Below are 17506 nucleotides of genomic sequence, written 5' to 3' on the forward strand. Positions count from 1 at the left end.
AGGGCTCTGGGATCTGGAGACTGGGACTGAGAGCGTCTGGCTTGTGTTTTAGTGGGCAGGACGGCTGCTTCTTGGACACAGCTGTTCAACTACAAACTGGATTCCAAAAAGTCCAAAGACTTTTTTCCAGACTTCAGTTTGGATTCAAACAGAAGACGTCTGGAAAAAGACACAGTGACCCCAGAAAAACGGTTTTATCCTTGTTTTGACCTTGTTGTTTTCTCTCTGTGCCAGAAAATAACAGCGAACATGATTCAACTTTGATATGATTTGATCATTTAACAGAAACAGAAATGTGACAATTTGTTGCTTTTTTTATGTGATATTAATGACCGGACGTCCGGTACGGGCTGTTAGCCGAGCTGCTGCTAACACTTGTTTGGTTTATTTCTCTTATAACTTTAGATCCAGACGTTCGGCCGGTTTCTCCCGGGAGCTGAATTACCCACAGAGGTCTCCTCCTCTCCAAAAACAAATATACATGCAGATTAAAATCATTAAAAATACTAATTAAAGCTGTTTCACCTAAAAAAATCAATGTTTCTCCGACGATGTTTGGTGACCACCGGACTTCCTGGAGGGGCTGTTAGCCGAGCTGCTGCTAACGTTTGTCCAGTTTATTTCTCTGATAACTTAAGATCCAGACGTCCAATGACTAAAATCCTTCTTCCAGCTAAAAGATATAGTTAAAAACCACCTAAATTTATCATGAAAATGTGGCTTAAAACTGAATAAAAGTCCATTTATAACAGTTTGTGTGGAACAACCACAACGCCGATGTATTATCTTGTATGTGTGTAAGTTACTCTTTGGTAGACGCCATTGTAGCGGACAAACACAGCGCCGCCGTATGCATCTGGTGCGTGTTTACTCTTTGGTAGAGGAGGTATGACGCCATCGACAGGCGACCAAATGAAACAGTCCGTTACTTTGATTAAATTACAGATTTCTCTGAGTTTGAACATTGTTGGAAACATTTGGGATAATGTAAGTACACAACTCAACAACATATATAACATAGGTCTAGTTGTTTTTAGACATTTTAATGTGGAATAATTACATATTATATCTTTAAAATGGATATTTTAGGATTCTGGACAGCTGATTGGACAATACAAACAATGTGAAGATGTGAACTTTAGGAAATTATCTCACATTTTATAAAGCAGTTCATTGAGAAAATAATCAAAACATCACAATAATCACAAGAGTCCAACACATGAAGGTAACGTGAGTCTTCAGCTGTGCAGTAACAGTTAAAACATTTAAACACTGTATATTACACATTTCCACTTCTATCCAGATGTACGATGCTTCTAAACCAGTAAAACTGTCAGTCTGGGACACAACAGACCAGTCTCATGTGGAGATATTTCAGTTTGAACAGCGTCATGTCTGAGGAGCACAGGCTGCCTCTCATACTGTAATTAGACATAAGGTAACGTACTGTTAGACAATAACAGTCCTGTCTCTGTTTCCGTCGTAAATTCAATACTGCGCAATGATTTTCACTCACCAAAACATTTGTTGCAATAAATAGCAGAGAGAGAGCAAAAACACAAAGCAGCCATTGAGAGCGGAGGTGCAGAGAGCTGCTGCTGCTGCTGCAGGACGGACAGAGAGGCCTCAGTTCAGCTACGATCAACACAAACACAAAGTCAAGACCAACGCTGATAGATGACATGTTTACTTTTAAGCTGCTTGTAGATATTCTGTTCTGATAGGAAAATATCTCCTTTCAGTTCCAAAAATTAAACTCTTAAGTTGCCAGTTTAGCTGTATTTGGTTATATAAAGACACATGTGTTCATAATACTTTATCTCCTCCGACAGACTCAGAGTAGAAACACAAGTTCAACAGCAACTGAAGTTTTGACAAGATATGAACGTTCCTTCATGCAGGAAGCATTTACTGCAGGATTAGACGTCTGGGGTAGAAAAGCTGCTGAACTTGATGTTAAGATAATTGTTGGACATGTATGTGTGTGACAATTAAATCAAAACATTTTATTAGAATCAATTCATGACGATTAACTCACCTTTTTACTCTTGATTGGACCCAGAATCCTTTATTATGACTCCACTGCTGTTCTGTAGATCAGTTATCAAGATGATGATGATGGTAGACGTGGTTATAGTCATGAAAATATATATATATAATTATATATATATTTAACTCTCCATTATTGTACTTGCCTCGTTTTTTAACCCTTTCATGCATGGCGTCAGATATTTGGAAGCCATTTAGAACCATTTAAGTTGTAGCATCATGTCCCAACTACCAGGTGTTGAACCTCCAAAGTGTCGTCTACAGTTTCATCTGAATATTATTTTCTCTCTGTGATTTTGTGATATTGAATCATAAATTTAAAACAGCGTAACGTGGAGGAAACGCAGCACGCAGCTCAGGAATATCTGTTAAATACTTTTATTCTCAGAGAAAAAAAAAACAGGTAAAAAGTATATTTTTCAACTAAATAAGATGTTTGAAATACTTTTATCAAGTTTTTAATCATATTTTTCTTGACTGAAGATACATCCGTCCGCTCCAGTGGAACAAACATTCTGTCTGTTGGGCCTCGGTCTAGTTTTTCAAATATCTTCTCTATTGTTGTTGTTATTTAATGTTCCTATGTGTTTTCATACCATCTGCTCTCAGTAATATAATATATATATAAACATATATATATATTTTGCCTATATTAATTTCCATAAATCACGTTTTACTCTGTTGATGCATGGTGTCCACTACACTGGACACATTTCAACATTTTTTTCACTTGTTTTTGTGTAAAAATAAACAATAAAAACATTTTTTAACTCTGTGATTTAATCATTCATGCATGAAAGGGTTAAATTTAGTGTCTGCTGTTTTTGTCAGTATTGATCCAGACTGAAGCATCTTGACTTTTATACATGAACTCATGTTTCCCAGAGGATGAACCCTGCTGACGTCTCCTCTGGCGCCACCATGAGGCTGAAAGATGTGAAATTTAAAGTCTTTAGAAGATGAAACGCTGCTTAAACATCAGCTGTATGTTACTCTTCACGTTATATATTCTGCTTCTTAACTAAACTGCAGACTGTGTTGCAACCGACTGAGGTCTGATGATCCTGAACATGTTGTTTAGTTTTAAGATGAACAGCATGAAGTTTCCTCAGAACTACGGATGTCCCTCCTCCTCTTCCTCCTCCTCCTCCTCCTCCTTCCCTCCATGACATCTTGGATCCACTAGAAGTAACAGCTGGGGGATTTGATTGAGATCAACAAGAATGCAAACAAGCAGGAAAACACTTTTCAACACGACTGTTTCAACAACCCAGAGAGCAAAAAAAAAACTTCAATCATTGTTCTTCTATGATAAAAATCAACCTCACCAGTGACTGATGTTTGTAACCATGACAACTCTTGTGGTGAACTCTTCATGCAGAGGCTGCTCTCTTTAAAGTTTGGAAAAATAAAAATTTGTGGGTGTGATGGAGAACTATAAAAGGAATGGAAAACAGTACTTGCCATTACAGAGGAATGGGCTCCGAGTCCAAAAAACACTTTCACACAAAGACAAAGAAGCAGGTTTGACTTTCATTTATTTACTTCCTTCTGATCCGTGACTCTCAAAATGCATGAGTGCAATATACATGTATAGCATAAGATACAATCAGCGGATAAATATAAAATTCAGTAAAATAGTACTCTAGTCATGTAAACTGGATTTTTCATCTATGACACAAGTGGTAGAAATCACTACAAGCCTAAAAACACAACGTCCGTTAGAAACGCACACTAGCTCTGCTCAGCACTAGTTTCAGGTCAGAAGTGACGTTCGGGGAGGAGAGTGAGTGAGTGATGGTGAGGAAGTGTCGGCGGGGGGAGCTGAAGCCATACAGGACATCTGTAACAGGTTCCCACGGCAACCCAGACACACACAGACTGAGACTTTTCCATGACTCAAGTTCGAGCTCTTGCATCACCACAGAACACAAGAGTCTGTTTTCCTACTTCAGCCGCGCTGGAAACCAGCAGCTCATTCAATGAACGTTGTGCAGTTTACCTGTAACTCCATGACTTTCTCCCATCTGAGCAACAAAACCAGTAGGACCAGTAGGACCAGTAGGAACTGTAGCACTACTTTCAATCTAGAAGTTTATAGGAATATAAATAAAAAGCACATGAAAGAGTAAAAATAATGGATAAAGGTTTGAGTGATTTGCACAGATGAAGCTTATTGTACATGAGTGTCTGCAGTCTCACCGTTACTGTGCAAACACACTTAACTGGACCAGTAACGAGACTGGTTGAGAATATATGAAGCCCGTCTGAACTGGTCTCTACTTTATTCTCCTGCCAGTTATAATAATAAGTTTTTGTGAATCCACAGACGGGTGAACAGTCTGTAACGGTCATTTAAAACGTTCCCATTGTTTCCCAATTTTCATTTGAAACTTTGCAACATAAAGAGATGAAACTTGGAAAGCAGCTGCTGTCGCTGCTTTGCTCTCAAGTTCATCATTATTATTATTATTTATTTATTTTTTCCCAAATTCTACGTTATTGTGGCTCATTAACCACGTTAACAAAACACTGTACCGTCACAAGAGAGAGAGAGAGAACTACTAAACTAGCAGCGTGGACCCCGTTTACATTCATCACCTCCATGTGTCTTTTAATCAACGACGTCACTGATCTGGTTTCTGATCCACTTTGGTTTTCGGGGGTTTAATCCTGATGCTGAAGCTGTTTGTTAACTGACAACAAGAAGAAAAAAGCAACTTTATAGTTTTACAGTTTAGTTGCAACAATAATAACTTTATTCTAACTAGCAAACATGTTAGAATATCAATCTGGTTGCATTTAAACTGATATTTGTGATGTTTTTGCGGTGTGACTGTTGGGATCATAGACGGGTCAGTGTGGATGCACAGTGAGGGACGACACACACATGCAGCAGCTGGTTGGCAAGAAACTAAAGATTCAACCCTAATCACTCATCTAGAGGGGGGGGGCAGAGGGGGGGGGGGGGGGGGGGTGTGGGGGGGGGTGATGCCTTAACAAGCCACTGAAGATAAGTACAAAGACATTAATGTGGTTTCATTTCAAAGGTTGGTGTTTCTTAAATCTAGACGTGGAATACTGTCGTCATGGCAGTGTGGTCCTTCTTCAGAGTGATGATGATGATGATTCATTCAGAGCGGTGACTGGTCTCCGCTGTGGTTACCAGTTGTCTAAGAAGTCGAATCCAGTCTTCAGGATGCTGCTGCTTGTGTTGAACTGGGGGGAGGAAGAGGAGGAGGAGGAGGAAGAGGAGGAAGAGGAGGGTTAAACACGGTCAGAGTTCACTGCTGCCTCGTTTTCTGAACAATGTGAATAATTGATATTTGGATTTACTTTAACTTGCTATTTTACTATATATATTATTATTATATATTTATTACATCACTATCAATTATCTTTGATCCATAATTCTCTTCATTTTTACAGTCTTCATTAGAACTGCAGCAGAAGATTAATTAGCAACTGTTTTGATTATTGATCATCATTTTTTATTTACTCTTCAGTCATAATAAACTGAACATATTTAACTCGGTCGGCACAAAACAAAACATTTTATGTCATTTTGGGATTTTACCATTTTCTGTTGTTTTATGGACCAAACAATAAATCCATTGATCTATAAAATAATCTACACATTAATCAATAGTTGCAGCATTAATCAGTATTAATCAGCTCTACTGTCCCAGTAAACTAAATCTCTGAACTGCATCTTTCCTCACATTTATTTTACATCATGAGCTTTTGTCTTTGTAGCGAGCTAACCGCTAACTGCTAACGTTAGCATGTACAGACATCATGTTTCATACTGAACTAAACAAATATGTCTGACTTGACTTTTACATTAAGTTCTAAATATGACTTCTAAACCATTTTATTACTATTAAAGCTTTGCATATTATCTGCAGCAGCATTCAGTGTATTTACATTCATAAATGACTTCTCCACATCATTAGCTTCCACCGTTGGCAGCAGAGTCTGTTATTGACTGGACTCAAACAGGAAGAAGGATTCATGGTTGTAATTTCACCTCATTGATTAAAGCCTCTCGATCAATGAAACCTCTCTACAGCTTCATCAGGTGTGTTATTAGCAAACTGGAAACTTCCTGCTTCTGCTGCTTCACATTAAAAGCTTCCAACTGGCAAACGAGCCGATGCTTTTAATTGTGAAGCAAATGAACGACTGCTGCTGTTCACAACAACAACAACAACAACAACAACAACAACAACAACAACAACAACAACAGAAACAGCTCGAGATCTGATCCTAGTTAAACTACACAGCAGCAGCAGCAGTAGTGAGAGCAGCTGGTCCAGGCGTGAACCGGGCCTGAACTCTTACGGGTTATGATCTGGTGTCCTGATGAAGACATATGGAATATAAATCACTGACTGTTGTAACACGTAAAGAATGTTCTGTATGTGTTTCACGGCTCACCTGGGAGAAGGTGGGGCTGTTGGGTGAAGCCTCTTCCTCTTTCTCCTTCTCCACGCCGGCCGACACGTTGGGGGACTTGGACATCATGCCGGAGGAGAACATCTCGTCGTGGGCGTTGCCGGCCGACGGCAGCGTGCTCTGAGATCGCTCCCAGCCCGCCACCGACGAGGACACGCTGACGGGCGGGGCCGGGCTCGGCGAGATGGAGATGGACGCCGGCGTCGCGCTGACAGCCACCGGGACCGGGACCGGGACCGGGGGCTGCGGGGCCGGAGGTTTGGGTGCTCGCTGCTTGGTGGACCTGCTGGGAGCCGGAGGGGGGGGGTCTGCTGGCTCGGGCTCCTTCGGGGTCACAGACGTCTCCTAGAGACAAATATGAGCATCATCAGTGTCATTGAGACAGTTAATATTAGATCTTTATTGCACATAAATATATTTATAGTTTTCCAAGTTAAAAGTTACAAAAAGAACAAATATTAAAGATGTTCAGAAGCTAATTTAAGCTGTTTGTTTGACGGTGACGACAGACAGGAAAGAACTAAAGCAGAATATTCAGAAACAGATGAAACATCATCGTCGCTCCTCTGACTCTGTTGAAGCTTCACTTAGATTCTATTTCAGGATTCGCAGCTCGATGACGAGTGACGAGTGTTCGGGAGGGAACTCGCTGAATTAATTTGTGATCGATACACATGAAACTCAGCGCTCACCTGTCGCAGGTAGGAGGGCAGCGACTTCTCTCCTTTCTCCAGGGATTTGATCTGACTCGGGGTGAGAGACTGGAAGTCGGCCTGTTCTCCCTCCAGTCTGGATCTCTCGGCGCTGATCTTCCAGAAAGACGACTCCTCCTCCGGCCTGCGGCCCTCGCTGACAGACACCTTCACAATAAAACGACAACGACAACTCTTCGTTTACACTGACGCAAAGACACAAAGAGCAGCTGAGTTCACAAAACATGAACTTGCATGTTTTTTCCTGATAAATGAATCATATAATTAAGAAAACCGGCTTTACGATGTGACTTAAGTTAAAGGTTATTAACAGAGTAAGATGTAACAGGCTGCTGTTATGGTTCAAATATTGTAATCGTCACACATAAAACTCCATTTATACTTTAATTTATTTATTACTAAACTTAATTCATGTGTGTAGAAACACACAGAACTGATCCTGACAACTGAACTGTATCAAGACCTGATTGATCAGCTGTGATCGATCACATGGTCCAATACAACTATGCATCAATATAATAAGTGTATAAAACAGGATCCACAGTAGATCCACAGTAGATCCAGGGGATCCATCATACCTTTGGTCCTGGCGTGTTCTTGCCCAGCTGGCCGGGATGAGGAACCTTTGCGGTCTTTGAGTCCGACTGAGACGCCAGCAGACCCTGATCCACAGATCCTGACGTCAGACTGAAGTCCAGCTGACTCTGCAGACGTCAACACAAGTCAACTTCAGGCCTTCGATTTACATCAATTAATTAATTACAGATGTTTTAGGAAAGTTAATTTGTAATTACAATAGTGATTAGTTGATTAATTGACTAGAGAATTGTCAGAAAATAAATCACTTTGATTGTTAATTATCAGGAAAAACGTCAAAAACGTTTTGATTCTCAAATGTGAGATTTGCTGATTTTCTATTTTGATTATTGATTAATTGTTTTGAGTCATTTTGAAGAAGAAAAAGTCAAAATTCTCTGATTTCAGCTTCTTAAATGTGAATATTTGCTGGTTTCTTTAGTCTCTGTGACATTAAACTGAAGATCTTTGTTGTGGACAAAACAAGACGTTTGATGACGTCGTCTTGGACTTTGGGAAAAATGATTGTTAGTTGCAGCCGTTTTAGACTGTTGGTCAGATAAAAGAAGCACTTTGAGGACCTCAAAGACTAAAACACATGTGAGAGTAATCATCAGATTAATCCATAATCATAACAGCTGCAGCAACATTTGCCTGATTTGAGTCACTGGTGTCAGACTGTAACTGGATCATTGTTCTTACCTTGGTTTCCCAGGAGAACGGAGCAGAATGCTCATCTTGCCAAGTTATATCCTGAACACAAACACACACACAGTTACAATCACATCTCACAATATCACAACTTTATTTAAAAGGTCAGGTTCACTATTATTCCAACTGTGTGTTAAACCAGCAGTCAGGTGTCTGTAATCATTCCTCCTGTTCATACTGGATATTAAAAGATCCTTCAAATGTGCTTTCAATGGAAGTGATGGAGGATAAAATCCACAGTGTGTCCACACAGTCATTTAAAAGTCTGTGTGAAGCTTCTATTCAGCTTCAGCAGTCTGAGTTAGTCATATCAAGTGGATATCTGACACATTTACAGTCTTTTTAGCATCAAATTCCCTCTTTGTGTTTCCTCGGACAGTGTTTCCCTGTTGAACTGCAGGTGGAAGTATAGTAACAAAAAGAGGAACTTTGGCACTAAAAAGACTGTAACGTTGAAAGATATCTACTTGATTTGACTCATTTGGACGCTGAAGCTTCATATTAGCTTCAGATAAACTTTTAAATACATTTTTGTCCTCCATCACTTCCACTGTAAGGTCATTATGAAGGGATCTTCTAATGGTCAGTATGAACAGGAGGAACGATTACAGCAAGAATGTGGTCAGTTTATCCAGATAACGCCTGTTTGTAAAGCTGCTCAGATGCTGTTGACCTGATGAACTGATCGTTGTTCTCGTTGCTAATCTGCCGCTAATATCTCCGTAACATTATGATATCTCGATGACACCAAAGCTCAGAATCACTGTAAACAATAAGCTTTATGATATATTCAGTGAGGGATAATTCTATGATAATGTTGGTGTCTGGTGAGACACTGCCCTGTTTGTTTGGTTCACATAGTGCTCCTTTAAAGTGTTGAAGGTTTTAGCAGATGTTTTTGTTTGTACTTTCCTAAACTGAAGAAATGTATTGTTTGATATAAGCTCTGAGAAGTTTGGCTTTTTGCTTAAGAATCTGGTATTATGAGCACTTAAATTTGGTTAAAACAGTAAAGCAAATAGTTGAATTGATCTGCCAGCAGAGATTGATGTCACACTCAGTGAATATAAACAATCCATTTAATCATGTAAAGTGATGATGGATATGATCAGCAATAAATCCAGACAATTTAAATCTCCACCGTTGTTTTGAACGCGGTGTTACGATTTAACGAGTGACCGTGTTAACCGGTGACTTTCAGCCATGAAGTCACCAGTTAACACGGTCGCTCGTTACACCGAAACACCGGGACGGGTTTCAGAAAAACACTGTGACGTAAACCAACATATTTCAACGGCTACGTGGCTGCTGCCGCCTCTACGTACGTTAACAAATATACGAATATGAATTCAAAAACGGTCTCGGTACCTCTTCCCCGAAATGGACCATCTTCTGCCCGGTCTGGATGAGCAGTTTGGGGTAACAAACCACCTCTTGTCGCTCCAGTCTGTGCGCTGCGTACCGGGCTCGGATGTGCGGGTCCATCATCCAGCTGTCGATGGCGGTGTCCTGCTCCTGCGGCGTCATCTTGTCCCAGGCCGAGCCGTGCTTGCTTTTGATTTTCTCCCTCTCCTGCATGATCTTCTTGGCCATTGAGTTGATGGAGGAGAAGTACTCGAGCTTCTTCTCCTCCATCCTGTGGGCGTCGAGCCCCGCGACGGTCGCGGCCGCCATCTTCAGCTGCACCCAGCTTTTCTTCTTCTTTTGTTGTTTATTGGCAGTTGGCAAACAGCTCGCCCAGCTCTTCTTCTTCTTCTTTGGTTTTATTGGTGCTTTACCGCCACCAACTGATCTGAAGTGTGCACTAAAGATTTATCCTCTAATATTTCTACCAAACAAAGACAATCAACAAAACAATAAACAAAATGCTCATAATTAAATAAACAAAAAGCAACCGAATGAAAATAAAATATATGCATAATTAATACTAATGTTTATCGGATTCTATTTATTAATCTTGTTGATCCTAAATATTCTAGAAGGAGTTTCCAACACTTGTCACTCGATGATTTTTTTAGGATGTAACTTTATAGATATTTTTCTCTTCAGTTTTTCTTACTCTGTTCTTTAAAACTTCTCTCTATAAAACAAACTTCTGGCAATATAATAAAACATTCACTGTTTCTTCACACTTTCCATCATTATTTCCAGTCACATAGAGACAACTGTTCAGACCAGTATGATCATCCCTTCATCTTTTTATAACTTGCATCCTCATAGTGCATCCTAAATTAACGGTTTATTTTTAAAAAAAGATATCTTCCTTTAATTTCTTTGTTTCATCCATTCTGCTGCCTCTCTTTGATTAGTCCCTTAATACCATCTAACTTACTAATATCTATATTAATGTGACTACTCCGACTCTTCAAAGCCCTTTTTCCTTCTCATTCCCATCAATTCCAACATGAGCAGGGACACAAAGGTGCTCTCTACACCTGGAGTTACCGTATTTTAAACTCTTTAATGCTGCACATGAATCTGATGTAGTTACGGTTCTCTCTGACCTGATGTAATAATCATCATTTCACATGTAAAAACAGATACATCATCGGTAAATCTCGTCCCACACTCAGCATTAAACTCAGGGATGAATGGGATTACTGCTGCTGTCTATCTGTATAAATCTGTACGTAACCGTAATAATTCCTCCTGATATATAAATTAAAGATCTCATTATTTCCCCCACGTTCATCTCTGCTCCAAGCTGTTTTTTATTGTAACTTTATTAACAGCACAGTAATATTACAATACAAATAACAGAGCAGGATGTATTGAAGAAAAAAGTAAAATAATCACAAAAACACGAGCAAAAATAAAATTGTACAACGTAAAAAGATGCATAATACATCTCTCTGAGCTGCACAGCTGTGTGACAAACATGTAAATGAGATTTATGGTATAATTGGATCAGCAATTATTTACAGTAAATACATTCTGGTGACATTATTCCATATTTTATCTGATTATTTTGTGTATATTTCTAATCTAATTTGATTAGATGTTGACAGAATTGATGTTTTACTGTTTCTGAATCAGTGATTTAAAGTAGAGCTGCAACGATTAGTCGATTTAGTCGGCTGAATTCTCATTTTTCATCAGACTGTCACCGTTTATACAGGGATGAAGAGCAATAGCAGCTGCTGGCACCGCCTTAGACTTTCTCCTGGATAAGCGAGACCACATCAGGTAGAAGATCTCCATGACGTTGAGCAGAAGAGAGACGCATGACACTACAAGCATGAAGATGATGAAGATGGTCTTCTCGGTGGGTCGAGACATGAAACACTCTACAGTGAAGGGACAGGGAGCTTTGGAGCAAACGATTCTCGGATCCATGACGAACCCGTATAGATAATACTGCCCCACGATGAACGCCACCTCCAAAATGATACTAAAAAAGATGGCAGTCATGTAGTATCCCAGCAGTCTGCCTTTAATCTTCACGTGGCCTTTTTCGTCAGAGTACTTGGGAACTTTGTACTCTTTATGCTTTTTCTCTTTATGGACGACATGGGCGACATGACCGAGGTAGATCAGTGTCGGCGTTGAGACGAAGATAATCTGGAGAACCCAGAATCGAATGTGTGATATCGGGAAGGCGTGGTCATAGCAGACGTTCTCGCAGCCAGGCTGTATGGTGTTGCAGATCATTTTGGACTGTTCATCATCCCACACCTGTAATGTTCGCATGAGAAATTCACATCCAGCACAAACATCCACCTACTGGTGTCATTATGGAGGTCTACTGGAAAATTGTGCAACTGATGGATAAATATTACACAACCAGGCTACTGAACAAACATTCAGTAACATTTAGAAATGACTTTTTTAACCCTTACATATTGTTCAGAGACAAATTTGACCCATTTTTTACATTTGAGAGCAGTAACCCTAACCCCAACCCCTAACTTTAACCCTAACCCTACCCTAACCCCTAACCTAACCCTAAACCCTAACCCCACCCTAACCCTAACCCCTAACCCCACCCTAACCCTAACCCTAACCCTAACCCCTAACTCTAACCCTAACCCTAACCCTACCCTAACCCCTAACCTAACCCTAACCCCACCCTAACCCTAACCCCTAACCCTAACCCCTAACTCTAACCCTAACCCTACCCTAACCCTAACCCCAACCTAACCCTAACCCCACCCTAACCCCTAACCTAACCCTAACTCTAAACCCTAACCCTAATCTTAACACTAACCCAAACCCTAACCCTAACCCCTAACCTAACCCTAAACCCTAACCCCTAACCCTAATCTTAACACTAACCCAAACCCTAACCCTAACCCCTAACCTAACCCTAAACCCTAACCCTAACCCTACCCTAACCCCACCCTAACCCCTAACCCCTAACTCTAACCCTAACCCTACCCTAACCCTAAACCCTACCCTAACCCCTAACCCTACTCCTAACCCCTAACCCTAACCCTACCCTAACCCTAACCCTAATCCTAACCCCTAACCCTAACCCTAAACCCTACCCTAACCCTAACCCTTAACCCTAACCCTAACCCTAACCCAACCCTAACCCTACCCTAACCCTAACCCTACCCTAACCCCAACCTCTAACCTAACCCTAACCCTACTCCTAACCCCTAACCCTAACCCTACCCTAACCCTACCCTAACCCTAACCCTAACCCTACCCTAACCCTAACCCTACCCTAACCCTAACCCTAAAGATCTTTAATAATGTTTGAATATAATATAAAAAGTCTTGTTATAAATTAAAAACCTGATGATTTGTACCATCAGAGCACTCTCTGGTTTCCACAGCAACTGTTACCCAGCAGCTGTAGACCTACATTATGTCCACCAGATGGCGTCATATCATCCAAAAGTCTTGAGCTCACAGAGCTAATGTAGTGATGCACCAGTTATGTATAAGATGGAAATATAGAAGCAGACCTTCTCTGCTCCGGTTATAAGGATCGTGACCCTGAAGATAAACAGCACACTGAGCCAGACATTCCCGATGACGGTGGACTGGGACTGGACCTTATACAGCAGTTCATACAGGAAATCCCAGTCACCCATTGTCTGATCTGATGAGGAAAAGCAAATGGAAAAGTATATTGATTAATAATTTGGACAAAACAAACTGCATGATTTCAGTAAATGTAAATAATCTGTCTGACGTTTCCAGAGAGAGTCATGATACTGAAGGTTTACTTAAGAGTCCAGACGAACGGAGATAAAGAGACGCGTCTTTATTGAGAAAATAGAATCATTTTTCTATTACTAATACATACACACCCTCCCCTTAAAACAATATCATTCATATAACTACATCCAGCTGTATCATACATCCAACTATTCATACAACCAGAGTTCAATGGAGGCAAAACCAATAAAATATCAAGTTGTATTTAAAGTAGTTTGTAAATTTATTTGCTGTTCTTTGTGACGTCTTGATGAAGTTAAACTGTAGTAATGGACAGTATGTTTGCATATTTATTATATGTAAGTATAATGTTGTGAAAATGTAATTAATTTTTAAAACCAATTTTAGTATATATTTACGTAATTACCTTTTTCTAATTAACCAGTAATATTATTCAATCAATCAGTCAACCAAGTTCATTCATCACCTACAATCACAGTGAAATGTAATAATATTTTTTTATTATATAAATTAGCAATGATATAATAATAATATTCTCCTTTAATTACCTACATATATCACAAAAGCATAGGTTATATCATCCTATTCTATGGGAGATAAATAGCTGCTGTAACTGATGATAACTGATAATTAGTAAAACATCGTTATCGCAGCAGAAAGTGTGTTTTCTTTAGGAGACACATGACATGTAAAAACCTCTAATCTATAGAAAGTTCAGAATTTAAAGACAGAACTATAAAACCTGTTACACAAGGAAGATTTATCTCATGTTATGTTATGAATAATCGACCATAATAAGAATATATACACATAATGATAATATCAATCTTTATATACATTACCTTAATGGTTGATATAACAATATTATGTGTGTATCTTATTCCAAAAATAATGCCATGAAATTTAATTTTGAATATATTACATTTTGTATGTATATATATATATATATATATATATATATATATATATATATATATATACACACACACATACACACTCATATATATATATATATGTATATATTGTTATAAAGTAACACTTACCTTTGAATCTAAACAGCCTCCTGTCAGACAAACACACTGGTGAGCAGCTGTGGAGCAGAATGACAGAGAGTCCAAACCAAAACCGTCTCAGATGAACTTTAGATGACAACAGTGTGAGCTCTTACGTTGCCATGACATCTGGAAATGATTTTGGGGCTGATGAGATTGAGCGGGTTAATGATTGGAAGAGCCTTAAACTCAATTTTTATACTCATGAAATTTACATATAACAAACAAATCTAAAAACTGAATGGAAAAAATACTCTGAACTAGTCCTTTTTCTGTTATATTGTCAGTTATGTTTATGATTCGTGTTGTATTTTGGGGGAATAAGCTGAGAGTCACAGGTGCAATAACAGGAACACCTGTACAGTCTAATGCAATCTAGTTCCATAACCCTGAAACGACACCCTCATTTTTTGTCTCGACTGTGTCAACAAAAGCTTTTTTTTGTTCAGATTATGTGAACAAATATAATATTATAAGCTGCACAAAGATGCTTTTGTTGGAGGAGTTTTGTACTGAACTGAAATATGTCGAGCAGGATCTCTTGATAATATGAGCAGTCCAGACGTCTTTGTGAATGTTTATTTCATTTGTTCCCCTTAATATGTTACTACCGATTATTTCATTATCGATTCATCTGTTGATTATTTTCTCAATTAATCAATTCATTGTTTCCTTAAGTCCAAGCTGACTTCCTCAAAGATATTCAGTTTACTTTCATACAGGACTAAAGAAACCAGAAAATATTCACATTTAAGAAGCAGGAATCAGAATTTTTATCTTATCTACTCAAAACAATTAATCAGTTATCAAAATAGTTGTCAATTGATTAGCTGCCAACTAATCAATTAATAGTTGCAGCTCTAGTTCTGTATTTATATTTAATTATTTAATGTCTTAAGCTTTACATGAACTCATGCAAATTATTATTGAACTGGTTGTAATTTCTATCAATCTGAAAACAAAACAGAATAAAAAACAGAGCAGAGACAGACTCTTCATCATCATCATCATCACTATTATAATTAAGGAGGCAAATTATTTCAAGTCCTACATAATGAACACGGCAATAAGTTAAAAGACAAATTCAGTTACTGTTCATTGTTACAGATTTACAAGTGAGTACATATTAACATAAATACAACAAACGTATTGCACACTTTCCATTATTAGATTTCCATTTAAAAATACAAAATAAGTGTAAAATTACAACAATATGGCTTAGCAAGAATATCACATTATTACACAATGACAAAACTTTTCCTTGATATTCTGACATCATGTGTCCACTGATTGTAAAACATGTTCAGTGTCTGAGATGAACCTCAGAAACCACGAGGGAGCATTTAATAAATTGTAACGATTATTAATGATCACTCAGTAGCCGTTTCTCCTCTTTGGCCCCGTCCAGGCCTCCCCCGGTACTCTGGCTCCTCTCTTGCTCCAGATTCATCTTGTTCTGCTTGAACGGGTCGTCTGTAGTGGGCCATCTGGGAGCTGACAGGCTGGCAGGGTTCTCAGGTGAAGTAATCTTGTGAGAGTTAGGTCTGGACCCGCATCTGACCCTCCTACAAATCAGGTAGAACATCTCAATGACGTTGAGAAACAGAGAGACGCAGGCCACCACCAGCATGAAGATAATAAAGATGGTCTTCTCCGTGGGCCGGGACATGTAGCACTCCACGGTGAAGGGGCAGGGCGACCGAGAGCAGGGGAACATGGGGACCATGACGAAGCCGTACAGGTAGTACTGGCCCACCATGAAGGCAGCCTCAATGATGATCTTGACCACGAGCTGGGTCAGGTAGCTCCCCAGCAAGTCCCCCTTGATCTCCACCTGTCCCTTTTCATTTGTGTATTTGGGCTGTTTGTACAGCCGGGTCCCGCCGGGGCTCGACAGCTTCTCCCTCAGTTTGTTCTCTTTGTGGATGATGTGCATGGCGTGGCCCAGGTAGATCAGCGTTGGCGTGGAGACGAAGATGATCTGAAGGACCCAGAAGCGGATGTGTGAGATGGGGAAAGTCTAGTCGTAGCAGACGTTCTCACAACCGGGTTGCTGAGTGTTACATGTGAAATCCGACTGCTCGTCGCCCCAGACGCTCTCAGCGCCGGCGCCCAGAACCATGATCCTGAACAGGAAGAGGACGCTCATCTAGATCTTTCCAATGACTGTAGAGTGGGACTGGACCTTATCCAGCAAGGTTGACAAGAACCCCCAGTCTCCCATCTTTTGTGCTGATGTTCAATTACTGATCTGTGATTAAACAAACAAAAAAAAAAGATATAAGGAAACGCAGTAAACGGATGAGTTGCCTTCAACACACCTTATTAACCACAACTCATTATTCCATCAATATGCTGCTGCTGAGAGGAAAATGGCTCATTGTTCTGTTTATTTAGAATAAATATTTTTTCTTGAACCTGGCTCTATGAGACAGAAGAAGACATCAGAGCTGCCTGAACCATGAGCTAAATTTTCCCAAAACAATCATTAGCCAGAAAGTGGAAAATCCTCTGCCATGAAACTACCGAGGTAGAGTAAAAGCCAGCTGGTATAGAAATAAAACTATGAAAGAAGAGAAGAAGAAAAAGAAAAAGGAGAAATAAAACCTTTTCCTCTGTAAATGAAAAGAAAAAGCTAAAAGCTACATCAATATTCTCTAGAACACAATAGTAGTAAAACATGTTTTTTGTGGGTAAAACAAGAAATTCTTCCACAGACGGAGTAATGTAATTAACATTCAAAAGTAAATTAATAACCTATCATTCTCTCTTACCTGGTGACCTGGTCAGAAAGGACTGACTCTGGCTGGGACAGAT

General features: G+C 39.5%; 2 protein-coding genes and 1 pseudogene across 2 annotated transcripts; all 3 read right to left on the reverse strand.

The window, feature by feature from the left end:
- Window positions 1-3570: 3570 nt before the first annotated feature.
- On the reverse strand, window positions 3571-10320 carry c18h1orf198 (chromosome 18 C1orf198 homolog). Its single transcript, XM_067571730.1, has 6 exons — window positions 9876-10320; window positions 8499-8549; window positions 7799-7924; window positions 7200-7367; window positions 6490-6852; window positions 3571-5268 (listed from the first exon to the last, which is right to left on the reverse strand). The coding sequence occupies exons 1-6, from the start codon at window positions 10179-10181 to the stop codon at window positions 5212-5214; spliced, it is 1071 nt and encodes a 356-aa protein (XP_067427831.1). The 5' UTR covers window positions 10182-10320; the 3' UTR covers window positions 3571-5211.
- A 1176-nt stretch (window positions 10321-11496) lies between these two features.
- LOC137168889 (gap junction Cx32.2 protein-like) lies at window positions 11497-14803 on the reverse strand. The gene is made up of 3 exons (XM_067571735.1): window positions 14681-14803; window positions 13421-13557; window positions 11497-12182 (listed from the first exon to the last, which is right to left on the reverse strand). Exons 2-3 carry the CDS (start codon window positions 13547-13549, stop codon window positions 11577-11579), a joined length of 735 nt encoding a protein of 244 aa, XP_067427836.1. The 5' UTR covers window positions 13550-13557; window positions 14681-14803; the 3' UTR covers window positions 11497-11576.
- Window positions 14804-15631: 828 nt separating this feature from the next.
- LOC137168887 (gap junction Cx32.2 protein-like) lies at window positions 15632-16937 on the reverse strand (annotated as a pseudogene).
- Window positions 16938-17506: the final 569 nt, after the last annotated feature.

This window comes from Thunnus thynnus, chromosome 18 (genome assembly GCF_963924715.1).
Source record: "Thunnus thynnus chromosome 18, fThuThy2.1, whole genome shotgun sequence".
NCBI lineage: Eukaryota > Metazoa > Chordata > Actinopteri > Scombriformes > Scombridae > Thunnus > Thunnus thynnus.